Genomic DNA, 18,291 nt, shown 5'->3' on the forward strand with positions numbered 1-18,291 from the left:
AATTATCACTCACTTTAGAAGGGATATCTTTTTTTTTTTTTTTTTTTTTTAAAGATTTATTTATTTATTTAATTCCACCCCCTCCCCTGGTTGTCTGTTCTTGGTGTCTATTTGCTGCGTCTTGTTTCTTTGTCCGCTTCTGTTGTCGTCAGCGGCACGGGAAGTGTGGGCGGCGCCATTCCTGGGCAGGCTGCACTTTCTTTCACGCTGGGCGGCTTTCCTCAAGGGCACACTCCTTGCGCGTGGGGGCCCACGCGGGGGACACCCTTGCGTGGCACGGCACTCCTTGCGCGCATCAGCACTGCGCATGGCCAGCTCCACACGGGTCAAGGAGGCCCGGGGTTCGAACCGCGGACCTCCCATATGGTTAGAAGGGATATCTTGACATGACCTATACCACTGGACATCTAGAAATTTCACCAAGGTAGAAGTTTGTATTTTTTTTTTTTGATTTATCTTCCATGCTCCCTCATGCGAATGCCTTACCAATAAGTTTAGCATAATTGCTACTTCTTGCTCTTTAGGTTCAGTCAGTATGATTTCATCCATATATTGGACCAGGATGATGTCTTGTGGGAGGGAAAGACAATCAAGGTCCATGCAGACAATGTTAAGACAGGGCTGAAAGGCCAAAGACCCCTGAGGTAGGGCAGTGAAGGTATACTGTTGGCCTTGTCAGCTGAAAGCAAACTGGTTCTGGTGGTCCTTATTAATGGCAATTGAGAAAAATCATTTGCCAGATCAATAGCTTCATACGAGGTACTAGGTGGTGTGTTAACTTGCTCCAGCAAAGATACCACATCTGGAACTGCAGCTGCAATTGGAGTCACCACTTGGTTAAATTTATGATAATCCACTGTCATCCTCCAAGATCCACCTGTTTTCTGCCCAGGTTAAATAGGAGTGTTGAATGGGGATGTGTGGGAATCATCAACCCTGCATACTTCAAATCCTTGATGGTGGCACTGATCTCTGCAATCCCTCCAGAAATCCAATATTGCTTTTGATCTACTATTTTGCTAGGTAGGGCCAGTTCTAGTGGCTTCCTCTTGGCCTTTCCTACCATAATAACCCTCATTCTACAAGTCTTGGATCCAATGTGGGGATTTTGCCAGTTGCTGAGTATGTCTATTCCAATTATGCATTCTGAAACTGGGGAAATAACCACAGAATGGGTGTGGGGACCCTCTGGGCTCACTGTGAGTTGGACCTAAGAAAAAACTCCATTGATTACCTGACCTCCATAAGCCCTACTCTTACTGGTGGACCACAGTGATGTTTTGGGTTCCTGGAATTGTCACTTCTGAGCCAGTGTCTAATAATCCCCAAAATGTCTGCTCAACTTCCTTTTCCCCATTTTATGGTTACCCTGGTAAAAGGTTGTAGGTCTCTTTAGTGAAAGCTGGGAGGAAGGTTAACAAGATAAATTTTTGGCAGTGTAACAGGATCCTTCCCCAAGGGGCCCTGGCCTTCACCTCATTCAAGGGACTCTGGGTCTGTAAACTGCATCAAATCTAGAAATTGATTAAAGTACCATGACTCTCTGTTTCTATCTGTAATTCAAGTTGCAGTTTTGTTCACTTGACCTAGAACTAATCTTATACAGATCAACTAGGAATTTAGTAGACTGCCTGTCTATTTTTCTTCTAGGTATCCCATGATCTATTAGTCAAAACCATAGGTCTATGAGACTGAGACTCTTAAATGCTGCTTTGAGTTTGCCTTTCACTGTGGAAGCCACACTCACCTTGTCTTTGATGATTAAGTACTGCCACTTGGCTCCTGCCAGCCCAGAATTTGATCATCCCCATAGTGTTTAAGGATTCTAGTTCTTGACAGTAGAATTAATTAATTAATATTAGTCTCACAAATTTATTCCTCACAGTTCTGGTGGAAGGTATGTCCTCTGGACATTGCTGGGGTGGATGGGCAGGTCTTAAATGGTAAATCCATTCAAACATTCCTTTTAAGAACAGTTCTAAGAGTTTTTTTTTTTTTTAAGATTTATTAATGCCCCCCTCCCCCCACCCTACTGTTTTTGCTGTCTGTGTCCATTCACTGTATGATCTTCTGTATCTATTTCTAATTTTTTGTCTTCTCTTCTCATTTTTTCTCCTCTAGGATTCACTGGGATTTGATCCTGGCGAACTCTGATGTGGAGAGAGGTTCCCTGTCAGCTGCGCCACCTCAATTCCTGGTCTCTGCTGTGCTTCACCTTTACTCTCCTCTTTGTCTCTCTTTTGTTGCATCATCTTCTTGCTGTGTGACTCAATTGTGTGGGCACTGGCTCATTGTGTGAGTACTTGGTTCACCACATGGGCACTGGCTTGATGCACGGGCACTGGTTTGCCATGCAGGCACTTGTGTGGGCACTTGGCACGCCATGTGGACACTTGCATGAGCACTCAGCTCACCACATGGGCATTCAGCTCATGACACGGGCACTCACGCAGGCACTTGGTTTGTCACGTGGACACTCGGCTCGCTGTGCGGGTACTTTGCCAACCACATAGGCACTGGCTTGCCGCACAGGCATGCTTTCCCTTCTTTTTCACCAGGAGGTCCCAGGGATCCAACCTGGGTCCTCCCATATGGTAGGTGAGAGCCCTATCACTTGAGCCACATACGCTTCCCTATTCTAAGAGTTTTGATGAATATATGTAGTCATGTAACAACCACCAAAACTCAGAAACAAAGAATATTTCTACCACCCCAAAGAACTTCCTCATGCTCTTTTATATAGTTAGTCTCTTCTAACCCCTGTCCCATTCTTAGAAAACTATTGACTGATTTCTGTCTATATAGTTTTGCATTGTCACATACATGAAATCATACAGATATAGAGTTTCATGCCTGACTTCCTTCATTTAGGAAATGCTTTTGAGATTCATGGATGTTTTTGCATGTATTGATAGTTGGTACATTTTTACTGCTGAGGAGTGCATCACTGTATGGATGTATTACAATTGGTTTATTCATTTACCAGTTGAAGGGCATGTTGGTTGCTTACAGTTTTGGGCTTTATAAATAAAGCTGCTATAAATATTTGTATTTAATTCTTTGTGTGTACATATGTTTTTAAATTTTAAAATTATTCTTACTTTTATTTTATATTTTCATTGTGGCAACCTATATATAACACAAAATGTCCCTTTTCAATCATTTAAGAGTGTATAATTCATTGGTATTAATTACATTCTTAAAGTTTGCTACCATCACCACCACCCATTATCAAAACTTTTTCATCACCCCAAGCATAAACTTTGTCCCTATTAAGCAATAACTCCCCATCTCACCTCCCACTAACCCCTGGTAACTTCTCATTTATTTTCTGTCCCTATGAATTTGCTTATTCTAGACATCACATATAAGGGAAACCATACAATATTTGTCCTTTTGCATTTGGCTTATTTCAGTAAGCATTATGTCTTCAAGGGCCATCCATGTTGGAGCATGTACACAAGTTTCATTCCTTTATACAGCCAATAATATCCCATAGTATGTTGTGGTGGTTTGAAACTGTATGTGCCCCAGTAATTCATTTCTTGTGGGTGTTGGCCAATGGTAATTAGGATCTTATGATAAGGCTACTTTTGTTAAGGTATGACCCACCTATTTCAGAATGGATCTTAATCCTATTACTGGAGTCTTTTACAAATAGGATAAATATAGAGAGAGAGAGAGAGGGAGAGAGGGAGAGAGGGAGGGAGGGAGAGAGAGAGAGGGAGGGAGGGGGGGGGGAGAGAGAGAGAGAGAGCGAGAGAGAGCGCCACAGAAGCAAGAAGCTGATGAAAGCAAAAAAACCTGAAAGAGAAGGAAGAGACAAGCAGATACCACCATGTGTCTTGCCATGTGGTAGAGGAGTTAAGGATTGCCAGCATTTAGTCTTCAGAAAGAAAGCATTGCCTTGATTTAGACATTTTTCTCAGCCTCAAACTGTAAGCTGATAATTTCCCATTGTTAAGTCAGCCCATTTCATGGTATCTGCTTTTAGTAGCCTACCAAACTAATACATACATATATACCACATTTTGTTTATACAGTCATCTGTTGATGGACCCTCGGATTGCTTCTACTTTTTAGCTATTGTGAATAATGCTGCAATGAACACTGTTGTACAAATATCTGTTTGAGTTCCAGGTTTCTGTTCTTTTGGATGTATACCAAGAAGTGAATTTTCCATTTGCTTATTGGACATTTGTATATGTTCACTGCAGAAATGTCTGTTGAATGCCTTTACCCATTTTGCAATTGTGTTGTATGTCTTTTTGTTCTTAACTTGTAGCCATTCTTTATATATTCTAGATATTAAGTTCTTATTCAATATACGTTTTTGTATTTTCTTCCATTCTGTCTTTTGCTTTATTTGATGCACAAAAATGTTGAATTTTAATGAACTCCAGTTTAACTATGTTTTCTTTTGTTCCTCATGCTTTGTTGTCATATCTAGGAAATCATTGTCAAATCCAACATCATAACGATTTCCCCCTATGTTTTTTTTTGGACATTTTGTTGCTTAAACAACTACATTTAGGTCTTGGTCCATTTTTAGTTAACTTTTGTACATGATATAAGGGAGTGATTCATCTTCATTTTTTGGCATGTGGATATTTAGTTTTCTTAAGACTGTACATATGTTTTTATTTCTCTTGGGATTGCTGGGGTATATGTCAAGTATATGCTTCACATTATAAGAAACCCCCTGTTTTAGTTTGCTAAAAGCTGCCTAAAGCAATCTACCAGAAATCGGTTAATTTTTACAATGGGGGTTTATTTATTGGCTTGTAAACTTTCATTTCTGAGGCTGAGAATAATTTTCAAATCAAGGTATCATCAGGCAATGCTGTCTACCTGATGGCTGGCTGCAGTGATCCAGACTCCTCTGTCACTTGGGAAGGCACATGGCAGTGTCTGCTGGTCGCTGCCTTCTCCTCTGGGCTCTGTTGCTTTCAGCTTCTGTTTGTTCCATTTACGGCTTTCTTTCTCAGCTTTGGGTTTCTTTCTGAGCTCCTGTAGGTTTCTCTTGGTCAGCTTCTGGGGCTTCCTTTCTGTGTCTCTCTCTGTATTCATCATGTTTACAAAGGACTCCAGTAAGAGGATTAAGACCCACCTTGGGTCATGCCTTATGAAGTAATCTAATAAAAAAGACCTTAACTGAAGTGATCTAATCCAAAGGTCTCACCTACAAGAGGTTCACACACACAGGAATGGATTAGGCGTAAGGGTATGATTTTCTAGGGTCCATCCAGCATCAAACTTCCAAACTGTTTTGCAGTTTCTGTACCATTTTGCATCTCCACTAGCAATGTATGAATTCCAGTTGCCTTGCATCCTCACTGGCACTTTGTATGATTAGATTTAAATTTCTCTTTTTAACTTTAGATTCTAATAAGTGTTCATTGGCATTTCATTGTAGTTTAGTTTGTATTTCTCTGATGCTAACAGTTTTGAATATGTTTTCATGTACTTATTTGCCTTTCAAATTCTTTTTTTTGGTCCATTTTTGAAATTGGATTTAACTTTTTTCTAAGTGAGAACTTTGTCCATATTGCATTTTTGATTTGCATTTTCCTGATTGCTAATGATATTGAGCACAAAGGCCACTTTTTACATTTTGCCCTGCCAATCTTCTCTTAAGCATCATCAGCCTGGTCAATTCTCTTTTCCTTAATTGTTAACTGGGCTAAATCTATTTTTGACATTGGTTTTAAGTTTTTGAGTACCGCTTTCAACCTTATGAAACTATTCATCTTTTGTCAGACTTTCACTTTGTAATCAATTTACATTTTATTTTATTTTATTTTACTTTCATTTTGTTTTACAGAATTTGACAATCAGTATGAGACTGACTTAAGACAGGTGTTGATCCAACTGGATGATGAACCAGGACAGATACATTAAGCTGGGGTAAGAAGTGAGCTGTTGAATAAGGACTGATTTTTAAGTGGTCAGTTCACTTGTGAGTGTTTTGGATAATGACTCCTGTTTCTCTATGGAGCTCCTAATTAAAAAGATGTGACTTGGATAATAAATACCCATACCATATTTATTTGATGGAAATCAAGGGCCTAAAATATTCTTTGAAATAGTTTTAACATTTAAAAATTTTAAATTATCTATCTCAAATTGTAAGTAACTATAAGCTTTTGCTTCTCTTTCAAACTTAATTTCTGGACAATTTATTTCCCCACAGACATATATAATTACATAAACTTCCAAAGTCTCATACTTACCCACACATACACACACATGCACACACAGACACACAAACCCAGATATAAACACCCAAACATACCTTACCTAGGACAGTAGTTGTAATAGAAATCTTTAAAATTTAGTCTTGTCATAATAGTTCATAAGGCATAATCTTGACATATTTGGGAAGTCCTATAATGAAAAATCTGGATTTTATAAATATTACTCTCCCATCAACTAGAACCCTATTTTAGGATGCTAAAACCATGGTAGGGCTCTATTACATTCCAGGGGCAGCTGGAATTGAAATGTTTGTTTGGGAATTATGGAGTCTGTAACTTGTTTCCATAGGGGTGCTGCTTGATTTTCTATTTAGAACAGATCAATCCATCCCCATTACCCTCTGTCCCCTGTATTCTACAAAAGCACAAACCACTGCATTACAAGTTTCTCAAGATGTTAATAACTGGGCAAGATACTGTTTCCAGTGAAAAGATGAGAGTAAATTTTCTTTTATAAGTGGGACTTTATATCTCTGTTGTGCTTGCTAAAATTTTTCACTTAGTGTGGACCCAGTTATTACATGGTGGGTTGTGGGAACACAGGCTCAGGCACAACAGAAACAGTCAACAAATGACTGTTTAGTTACTTACTCAGCACAAAGGGTCTAAAAGAGCAAAGGAAGAGATCCCACTGTGGCCAGTCTTCCTGGGAGGTCAACTGCTATGGTCAGGGTCTGTGGTTGGCAGGTCCACAGGTTGCACTTCACATTAGAGAGGAGAAGAAATCTGTGCTGTTTGAGTGTAGTATTTATCCAATCTGGTGGGAGGGGGCCCTGCCACTGATAGTACCTGCCCTGGTAATTTTATGGGTCTCCTTGTTCCAGGTTTCCAGGTTCAAGGTATGGTCGGGGCTTTTCATAAGACCTAACATTTATTCTGGATTTTGGAATGGAAACAGACAAAAATATCTGCACATAATAGAAGAAGAGTTGGGGGGAAGGTGAGGAATGGGAGATAACTAATGAATGTGTGTCTGTGACTTCCCCAGACCTGAGAGATAAAGGAGTGTAGTGATTAAGAGCTCAGTTTTGAAGTCAGAGTACCTGGATTCATATGAAGCTCTGTCATTTAATGGCAGAGTGATCTTGGGCAAGTTACTTAAAGTCTCTGTGTCCTAGTTCACTTTTCTATAAAATAATGGGATGTTAATAGTGCTTCCTTTTTAGAGAAAATATTTTGAAACTTTAACACAATTAAAATAGTACCTCCCTCATAGATGTCCTAAGGATTAAATAAATTAAAGCATATGAAGTATTTAGAACAGAAGTTGGCATATATTATTCTCTCAGTAAATTGGTTTGTATAATTATTCCAAATGTGACATTATCAAACTACATATAATGTAGAGTGGCAAAACTACTAGACATAGTAAAAATTCTTCATAAAATATCGTTTTATTTAATGAATTGTAACTATGTTCCAGGCATTGTACTTAGATCTTAACAGAAATTATTTAATTCCAAATCTAGAAAACCTTAACATTACTCCCATTTTATATTAATAGAACAGGTAGTCTATCTTGTTCACAACAGCAGAGTTAGTGGAGTAAAGGGTGGAACACAAAGCAGTATGATTTCAGAGTACAGGTTCATAAACTTTCTTCCCTACCAAAAAAAAAAAAAAAAGCTCCTAACAGGTGTTAGTATTTCTTAATTAAAGCCTTACAAGTTTATAAAAGATTAGCTGAATGATTGATAAATGCACTTATACAATAAGTAATCTCTTTACTGATTAAATATTCCTTGCATTTTTAAATTAAATCATAAAAATAGAATTTAGTTTCATAGAGTCATAGACTGGCCAGGTGGAAGAGATCTTCAGAATATCTAATTTAGTATTCCCATTAAGGAAACATCAGAAGGATGCCACAATTTGTCCTAGCCAACATTACTAGCTCATGAATGAGCAGGGTCTATACTCCCGGTTTAGAACTCTTTTTTCAGGACTTCATATATAAATGATATATACTTAAATAGTTCATTTTATTGGTAATGCTTCATATCATACACATAGTTGGAAAAAAAATACAAGCCATCATCACTGTTCATCATTATTCTAGATTCGATGTATAAAAGGGCTGGGTGTGGCTGACGAGCCTTAACAGGGAAATTTTTTCTCTTCAAAACGTCTCCCGTAATTGCTGCCGTAATAAGCTTCCAAACATGCCTTAAAGTTGTGTTCAAGAGGCAAATGCAGTTTCCAAAACCGTGTCTCATACCCAAAGCTCATGCCTATGCCCAGCCTTGGTTGGAGGAGGAGTGGCGCGTCAGAGAGGCAAAGCGGTAAGGAAAGTGTAACTACCGCTGTCGGTGGAAAGGGCGGGATCTGGGAGTAGTGAGGGGGCGGGTCCATTAACAACTTCCTTTTAAGGTGCTCGGTTCGTTTTGCGCATGTGTAGCCTGTTTCAAACTTCGGAACGCGCGCGGCGTCGGTGGGGGGTTGGGTGGAGGGCCGAACCAATGTGCGAGAGCGCAAGGACTGTTCGCCCCTCCCCCTCGCCTCAGCGTCCCAGCTCCATCCTCTTGCCTCGCACCCAACTACCCGCCTGATTGGCGGTGGTGGGCGCTGGGTGGGTGTCTTGCCTCCTGGAGCCGAGGTGTGCTTGGGCGTCCGCCCTGGCCCTGCGGCGCTGGCGGAGCGCGACTAGAACATGGCTGCGGCAGGTTTGGTAAGTGCGGGCCCCGGCCCTCCTGCAAGCGGGAGTCCTGCAGCAGCTGCGCCCGCGCGGGTGGCGGGGGTCTGTGAAACTTGGGGCCTGTGCCATTTTTTTGGGTATCAGTTGCGAAAGCCGCGCGATTTTCTGAAATCGGATGTGATCGTGTGCCGGTAGCCTGAGTAAATTTACTTTTATTATTTCCACAAAGTTTCTTCTCTAATTCACTGCATCTTTCTCTTCAGAGAATCTTGTTATTTCTACTTTTTAGCCTAGCTCTAGTTCCTGGTCCTCCAGTACCTTTCTGTCCATAATATAAGAACTGAAACGCCTTAAAATGCTTTTGCTTCCTTCGTACTTGCTGGTCTGGAGAAACAGATTGTTATATAACGAATTTGTCCCGAATTAATTTAGCGTCATATTTTGTCAAAACTTGAGCCTTGTATGCAGTTTTGAGGCTAAAATTTATGGGGCCCGTCTTGTTGATAAAGTCTTAGGAGAGGCAGCTATTAGTTTAAAAGTACAATAAATAACTAGTGGGAAATCGGCTTGTTTCCATGTTTCTGGACTTATACAGAGTATTAAATATTCTACGTTTTAAAATTCGCTGCTGGTTACTATATAATGGCGATATTACCCGTAATTCCAAATTTGTATTTTATACTTTATTTCCTCTTTTAAGAAATCTCTAGCATAGATGATCTATATTATGTGAAGTTATATGTGTATGCTAGTATGCATAAAGAAATGTATGAAAGGATAATATACATTTATATAATCAGTAAAGCAATAAAGCAATTCTCACTTGGCGAAGAGACTAGGAAGAAAACTTACGAAGTGCCTACGTTCATTTTTCAAATGCCTGTTTCAAATGCCTTAGAGCTATTTTGAGCCTTTTAGTTTTAATACCTCACTTTGCATCGTAATCCATTTAAAAAATATCCTTGGCCGTTCCTGTACTTCAGTGGTTCTCAACTGGGAGAAATTTTACTCTTCCAGGGGCATTTTGACAATGTCTGAAGAAATATTTGGTTGCCACAACTGGGGAAATGCTACTGGCACCTAGTGGATAAAGGACAGGGATGCTAGTAAACATCCTACAATGGATCCAGCAACAAAGAAATATCCTGCCCAAGCCCTTTCTAACAAAAAAAATTATCTGGCCCCAAATGTCAAAGTACTGAGGTTGAGAAAGCGTGCTGTGTTGTACATTATTGTTTCCCTTGGGAAGTATGATTGCATAGTGAATGAAAGAAACTTCATTTAAAATTGACTAAAGAATGAGTTTGTCAGTTTTTGAGTGTGTATTAATTTTGAAAATTTGAGCTTTTACATTCTAACTTAAATTTAGAATTGAGACCTTGTTTGTCTTGTTCACTGTCTACTTTCTAGTGTGCCTGAATAACTCTTGGCTCAATAGTAGGTGCTCAGTAGTAATTGTTGAATGAATGAACTATCTTAGCCTTAAAAGTTAAGCTTAAAAGCCTTAAGTTAAGCTTAAAAGCCTTAAAAGTTTTGTATTTAAAAGAACAAAGGTTACGTTACAGGTGTTGATTTCAGTGTGCAAATTTGATGACTTTCAATTTTTGTGAAATTAGAAGAGCATTGGCTTTAAATTAGACCTTGGAAGATTGATAACTTCAGTGTTTCAAAATGCGGAGTACTGGACAGAGACCTAAGTGTTTTTCGAGTTTAGTTTCCTTCAATGACTTGTGGTAAAACTGGGGACTTGGATGATGTCTCTGTTCCTTAGTTTGCCGTCTGCAAACCAAACTCTTCTTATACTCTTTGGGTGCTTATTGAGGATAACAGACTTTGTAAAACACTCTCACATTCCTTAAAGAAAGACATTTTTATCACATATGTTTTTTATATTATTTATTTGACATCTCTTGTTTTTTGTGTGGCATACAATGTACAAGGCAAGGTTCTGTGAAGAATAATAGATTAGCTTAATTTATTTATTTATTAATAAATAAATCTTGGTCTTACTGTTCTTTTTCCTTTCCTGAACAATTCAATCCAAAAGCCATTAGTTGGGCCAAAAAAGGTAAGCATCCTTGTGAGTGGGGATCACCATGTTAGAGCATGAGTGGGGGTGAAGGTGAAGAAGGTGCCCATGTTGAGTGACAGCTTGCTTAGGGTATAAGCTTGCTTATGGAAAGGGGACTTCCACATAAGAGGATGTCTGATGAGGTGATTGTTTCCATGGAGAGGCAGCCCGGTGTGGGGTAAGGCGGATGAACATCCAAGAGGGTTAGTGATGGTTTGGCATGGGGAGCTGGACCCTGAGTGGTGTGAGAAGAACATTGGCAGAGTGCTGGCCACAAGGTATCAAAGTCTGATCAAATGAGGAGAAGGTTCATGTAGGAGGGATGACTGTGGTCCAGATGGTGGGGCATGGGAGATTTAGTGATAGCACTGCCTAGCAGGTGGTATGTAAGTCCAAGCCATATGAAGAAGGTATCAGCGTGGAGATTAATACAATGCGGGTTGTTGGATCTAGAGTGGAGTGAGGAAATTGGTTATATATAGCAAGAATTATCAACTAAGTATAGATACGAAAGCCACTTTTCATACTGTTGGAGAAGGGAGCTACACATGTAGAAAAGAAGAAAATATAATAAACCCAGTGGTGTTGGATTGGAATTTTAAGTATCACTATGAATTCATGGCTTTCAGTATTTATAGATAGATATAGAAGTATAGATCTAATGGGTGATATATATGTAAGCACATATATTACCTACCTTTAACCATGAAGAGGGTCAGGGAACAGATAGTAGCACCCCAAAAGCGATAAGCATACCTATTATATTACCCACTCCCTGGTTTCTAAATACCATTTTTTGCTGCACAGAACTAGATCTCCCTGGAAAAATGCTGGGTTTCAGGGCTGGAGCAGAGAAGTAATGAGATGAGCCCAGAACAAATACTATATTTTTGTTCATTAAATTATTTCACATGTAGTTCCTTAATACTCCATTGGGCCAAGTAAAAGTCAGGCTTACTACCTAATATTCAACTAGAAAATTTAACGTTATAGATTTCACAGTTAACTAATATGACCCAAATAATTCCAAATTCCAAATATGTCCCCTCCTCTCCAATATCTGCGTGTCTCTTTGCTTCATTTTTCCTGTTGTTCCCATTTATTGGGGCAGCCTCTTTAATTGTATATTTTCTTAAAGAATATCATTTTCCCTTTTCTTTGTTCTGTCTTAAATAATGAGTAGTCAAAAGTTGGGCCTCATGATATTTGGATCTTCTTTGTCTTCTTTCCTACTTTCCATCTCCTGTTTGTCTTTTTATTCTCTTTTCTGAGAAGTATTCTTGGCTCTTTTCTTGATTTTTTAGGCCATCGTATTTTTTATTTTTAAGAGATTTTCTTGTTCTCTGCCAAGTTATAGTGTACTACTTTTGTTTTATGAGTCCGATATTATCTTATATATCTCAAATATATTAGAATTTTTTCTGGTGTTTTTGGTCTTTTCCTTAAACTTTTTTTGGAAATAATTTCAAACTTACAAGACAGTTAGAAAAATAATACAAACCAAAACAGAACTCCAATATATATCCCCAGATGCCCAGATACACCAATTTTAACATTTTGCCACATGTGCTATATCATTCTATCTACCTATTGATCTGTCTATCCACCTGTGTATTTACCTATCAGTTTTCTTAACATTTGAGTGTAAGTTTTGTACGTCATGTGCTTGAACACATAATATTAATACTTCATTGTACATTTCCCAAGAACAAGGGTATTCTTTTATATAACCACCTTAAAGTACCGTTAGCAAGTTCAAGAATTTTAATATTGATAAAAAGCTTTCAGTATATATTCCAGTTTTTTCATATGCCCCAATAATGTCTTTTTTGGGTATTTTCTCCTTTATAATTAGATCCAGTCCAGGATCATGTATTGCATTTAATTGTCGTCTCTTCAGTTGCTCTTTGTCTCTCTTTTTAAATTGCAGAAACATTTATATAACGTACATTTCCCCATCTCAGCCATTCCCAAGCATTCCATTCAGGGGAATTAATTCATCGTGTGGTGCTATCTTCACCACTGTCCATTATCAGAACTTTCCGTTATCCCAAACAGAAACAGTCTGTTATGTATTAACTTTCCATCTCCTCCTTCCTTCCTCTTCTCTGGTATACTGTACTCTACTTTCTGTCTCTATGCATTTGCATATTCTAGCTCTTTCACATAAGTGGAATCATTCCATATCTGTCTCTGTCTTTTCATGGTTCATCCACGTAGTGGCATATAATGGGACTTCAGTAATTTTTAGGCTGAGTAATAGTCCTTTGTTCGTATCTACCACATTTTGCTTATCCATTTATCTGGAGATGGGCATTTGGGTTGCCTCCATCTTTTGGCTATTGTGCATAATGCTATGGACATTGGTATGCAGTTGTTTTTGAAGGTATCTTTTTTTTTTTTTTAAATATCATTGATATTAGCTTCACTTGGGCCTTTCTTTCTCTTTTTAAAAAAATAGTGTATATTGATTTTCCTCTTTTGTTTTAGAGACTTTTAAATGCCTGGGGATCTATAGCTGCTGGTCCTATTTGAGTCTAAGACAATAGGCTGCTGATTGGGAGCCCTGTGCTTTTGAGAGTAGGGGTGATGAGGGGTCTACTATTTTGCTTATAGGTTTTCCACTAATTGTCCTGTTTTTATTCTCATGTTTCATTCTTTGCCTCCTTCAGTTCTCTCGTTTCCTAGTTCTATATCATTATGGCTTTTTTCTAGGCAGTTAAGCTAGTTTTCTTATCAAGGACATAGATTACTTTAGGTGCTTTAGATTGCTTTAGATGATACTGCTTTTATTCTGTATCTTCAGTTATCACTGTTCATCTACTTTCTAGCTTCCAGAAATTTCTTAAATTTGTTCATAAATGGACCCCCTTTTCTACTCTTTTTTTCCTCATTGTTTTATGCTATTTTATTCCTTTACTAGTATTTTAGTGGAATCTCCCAGTAAGGAAAGGAAATAAATAGATATGGCTAGTTAACCAAATTGGATTACTAGGAAGGAAAAAAGGAGAAGTAAAGGTATAGAAATATTAGATATGAGATAGATTGTTCTCTTTCACTTGATCCAGAAGAATTTCTCTTTATAGTAGACAATTAACTAATACTTGTTGAATGAGTAAATGAAGAACTGAAATTTTCTGCCATGGCATAAATAGATGATTTACTTTTCTTTCAGGATCATCTGAAAAATGACTACAGAAGAAGATTTTGCCGACCTTCCAGGTGATTTATATACTTAAGCTTTTAATATTGATCTTTATTCCCATCTTCAGAAAGTAAATTTATAAATGCAAAAAGGAGAAACTATCATCCCTGACTAAAAGAATGATTTCTATGCCCACTAATTAAGTATAACAATTTTAGTTATTTTATATGGACAGAGAAATAATGCAATGACTTAGTGATAGTGGAAGTGATAAAAGAAATCCCCTGATAAAATGGTAGACCGGGATGAGTCAGTTTCAGTTCCGACTAAATGAGAGCCAATGGGAAAGCACTCTGCGGGTGGTTTAAATGATGATATTAAAAAGATGCAGCTTAGTCAGTGGGACAAAAAGAAAAATAATGCACTTGGTCATGTAGTTATTTGGTGGATGCTTTTATAGGTTGCTTTGGGCCATTCATTTAGTTTTAAAATCTGTAAACCTAAAATTTCTAAATAAATACTGAATAGTAATAGAATGAATGGCATGCTTTTAAAAACAAAGATATTACCAAAAAACAAATATTTATTGAGCCTTTATTTTTTATTTTATTTTTTTGAGGTACTGGGCTGGGGATTGAACCCAGGATCTCATAGATGGGAAGCCTGCTGGTGCTCAGCCTCCGAGCTACACTGACTCCCCAAGTTGATGTTTTTCATTTGTTTGTTTTTGTGTTTAGGAGGTAGCAGAGATCGAACCTGGGACCTTGTAAATGGGAAGCAGGTGCTCAACTACTTGAGCTATATCTGCGCCTAAGCCTTGATTTTACTAGGCCCAATGGGGCAAATAAATAGTACTTTTTCCCACAAGAAACTTGCATTACTTTTGGGAAGATATAGATTTTTATTTATGCAGTAATTTAATGAATATGGAGCTTACTTAAATAATATAATGAAGTAGTAATTATGTGTCATGGATAGTAGGTCTTTATGTAATTAGGCCTTTTTTTTTTTTTAAGATTAAAAAAAATTTCTCTCCCCCCCTTCCCCATTGTCTTCTCTCTCTGTCCATTCCCTGCGGGTTCTTCTGTGTCCACTTGCATTCTTGTGAGCGGCACCGGGAATCTGTGTCTCTTTTTGTTGTGTCATCTTGCTGTGTCAGCTCTCCGTGTGTGTGGCGCCACTCCTGGGCAGGTTGCTCTTTTTTTTTTTGCCCCTGCGCGGGGCAGCTCTCCTTGCAGGGTACACTCCTTGCGTGTGGGGCTCCTCTATGCGGGGGACACCCCGGGCCCCCCTGACCCGTGTGGAGCTGGCCTACGCGCAGTGCTGATGTGTGCAAGGAGTGATGTGCCATGCAGGGGTGTCCCCTGTGTAGAGGAACCCCATGCACAAGGAGTGCGCCCTGTAAGTAGAGTTGCCCAGCGCGAAAGAAAGTGCAGCCTGCCCAAGAATGGCGCCACACACACGGAGAGCTGACACAACAAGATGATTCAACAAAAAGAAACACAGATTTCTGGTGTGGCTGATAAGGATAGAAGTGGTCACAGAAGAACACACAGTGAATGGACAGAGAGAGCAGACAACTGGGGGGGGAAGGGAAAGAAGTAAAAAAAAAAATAAAAGTAAGAGTGTATGAATTGGGTAGAGGAAATGGCTGTGTTAGGCTTTAGGTATCTATTATATAGATATGAATAAGTTGTCTTAAATTCTTTTTGGAATAAGACTGACCCGGTATAAACACAGTCACAATTTTAAAAAAGCAAAGGATACTCTGATTTTGCATGTAAGATACCTTGAATGAGATGGTTGTGGTAATCTAGACGGGAGGACAGGGGACTTTTATACTAAGAGCAATGAGAAGGGGGCATAAAGGTGAATTGGAGAAAATTTTGAACAACCTGTAGATTGGTGACTATAAGTGATTTTTTTTCCCCCTATAAAAAGTATAAGAAACTGGTTTAAGCAGTTGGCAAATGCTGGAAGATTACATCCGTACTGTGTGAGTCAAACTTCTTGCTTGACAACTAGTCTAGAATATATATGAGTGACTTGTGTTTTAATGCTAATGCTGCATTATCACCTTTGGCAAGTCATTTGATAGGTCTGGGACTCAATTTCCTCATCCATAAATTGGGGATGGCAGAACTGCACTTAACAGTCTGTGCAGCTATATGTGGTGTGCTGGGGTCATGTCTAGGTCAGCATTTTTTAAAGTGACCTGTATTCTGGTATTAGCTCTTTCATTAATACTCATTAGGTTTACAAACTTAGGCAGGTCATATAACCAATATTATCTGGGTCTCAATTTCCTCATCTGTAAATGAAGGGATATTATTCAACCAGATTTGTTTATCACATTCATCTAAATCATCTTAGAAGCTCAAATTTCATTTGGATGGGGAGAGATGATCAAGTATCCATATTCCTAAGGGCTCCAAAGATAATTTTGAGCATATATGTGGTTGGGAATTATTGGACTAGGTGATTTTTGAGCTCTGTTAGTTACGAAATTGTATGATGAATGGGAAGCAGACTTGGCCCAGTGGTTCAGGTGTCCATCTACTACATGGGAGGTCCGTGGTTCAAACCCTGGGCCTCCCCAGTGCTGTGCTGATGTGCGGAAGGAGTGCCGTGCCATGCTGGGGTGTCCCCCGCATAGGGGAGCCCCACGCGCAAGGAGTGCGCCCCGTAAGGAGAGCCGCCCAGTGCAAAAGAAAGTGCAGCCTGCCCAGGAATGGCGCCACATACACGGAGAGCTGACACAGCAAGATGATGCAACAAAAAGAAACATAGATTCCTATGCCACTGACAGAAGCGGACAAAGAAGAAGACGCAGCAAATAGAAACAGAGAACAGACAACTGGGGTGGGGCGGGGGAAGGGGAGAGAAATAAATAAATAAATAAATCTTTAAAAAAAAGATTGTATGATGGATGACCCACTAATGCATTATGGCCCACAGTTTTGAGTTGTGTCAAAATAGTACTTTTCAGACTCTCAAGTATGATAGAAATGTTGTAGATCAGAGGTCAGCAGATGCTTTAGTGTGCTAGATTGCTGAAGCAATGTACAGAAATGGGTTGGCTTTTACAATGGGCATTATTGGCTTGTAAGCTTACAATTCTGAAGCTGAGAAAGTTGCCCAGATCAAGGCATCATCAGCAGTGCTTTCTCCCTGAAAACCAGCTGCCAGTGTTTCTGGACCCCTGTTGCGTGCCAAGGCATGTGGTATCATCTACCGATCTTTCCCTTCTGGGTTTTGTTGGTTCAGCTTCTGGCTTCAGTAACTCTCTCCTTTTCCTCGGAATTTCATTTTCTTATAAAGGACTCAGTAAGGATTAAGAGCCACCTTGGGCCATGCCTAACTGAAGTAATCCAGTCAGATTTCCCACCTGCAATAGGTCCACACCCACAAGAATGGATTAGCTTTAAGAACACAATTTTTGGGGATCCATCCAGCTTCAAACTGTAGCCTGTGAACTGGCTCCTGTTTTTATAAATACAATTTGATTGGAATGCAGTCATACCCTCTTGCTTATGTATTGTCTGTGGCTGCTTTCAAGCTAATGCCAGAGTTGAGTAGTTGTGACAAAGACCATATGGTCAACATGCCTACAGTACTTTCCATCTGGCACTTAAAGCAAAAATTGTCAGCCTTGTAGTTTGTCAAATTTTTATAAGGATTCAAGTCCATGTGTCCTTCATCAGGTGAATAGGTAGACCCTATGGTACACATATACCATAGAATACTACTCAGCAATAAAAAGGAACCAACTACTGATACATGTAACAACTCAGATGAATCTCCAGAGAATTATATTGAGTGAAAAAAGCCAATGTCAAAGATTATATACTGTGTGATTCCATTTATATAGCATTTTTCAAATGACAGTCTTTTAGAAAATGGAGGCTAGATTAATGGTTGCCAGGATTAGGAATGGGTGAAGGGTGGGGGGTGGAGGGAAGCAGTAAGGTTAAAGGGAGGTGGGAAGGGCACAGTGGGGGATCTTTGTTGTGATGTGCCTGTTAAGTATCTTGACTGGTGGTGAATATCTGAACCTACATATGAGATAAAATTGTATAGATCTAAATATATATACAGTTATACTTTGGTACTCGACTGCTTTGAAACTTATTGAATTTGGTACTCAATGCATTGGTGTGAATAATTTTGTCCTAGTACTCAA

At 39.0% G+C, this 18,291-nt stretch overlaps 1 protein-coding gene across 6 annotated transcripts in view; it reads left to right on the forward strand.

Annotated features, from left to right (window-relative positions):
* The first annotated feature begins 8,663 nt into the window (after positions 1–8,663).
* CENPC (centromere protein C) overlaps positions 8,664–18,291 on the forward strand; it is a 151,681-nt gene continuing 142,053 nt past the window's right edge. For 3 of the 6 annotated variants that reach the window (XR_009185932.2, XM_058297684.2, XM_058297674.2), the window contains exons 1-2: positions 8,691–8,925; positions 14,139–14,185. Coding sequence is in view for 3 of the 6 variants with exons in the window: in XM_058297684.2 (XP_058153667.1) it covers positions 8,908–8,925; positions 14,139–14,185 (65 nt within the window). In the remaining 3 variants the exon portion in view is untranslated. Of the gene's footprint in view, positions 8,926–14,138; positions 14,186–18,291 lie in introns of all 6 variants that reach the window. The other 3 variants (XR_011649236.1, XM_004466867.5, XM_071216221.1) reach the window with 2 other exon arrangements.

This window comes from Dasypus novemcinctus, chromosome 1, assembly GCF_030445035.2.
Source record: "Dasypus novemcinctus isolate mDasNov1 chromosome 1, mDasNov1.1.hap2, whole genome shotgun sequence".
In the NCBI taxonomy this organism is placed as follows: Eukaryota; Metazoa; Chordata; class Mammalia; order Cingulata; family Dasypodidae; genus Dasypus; species Dasypus novemcinctus.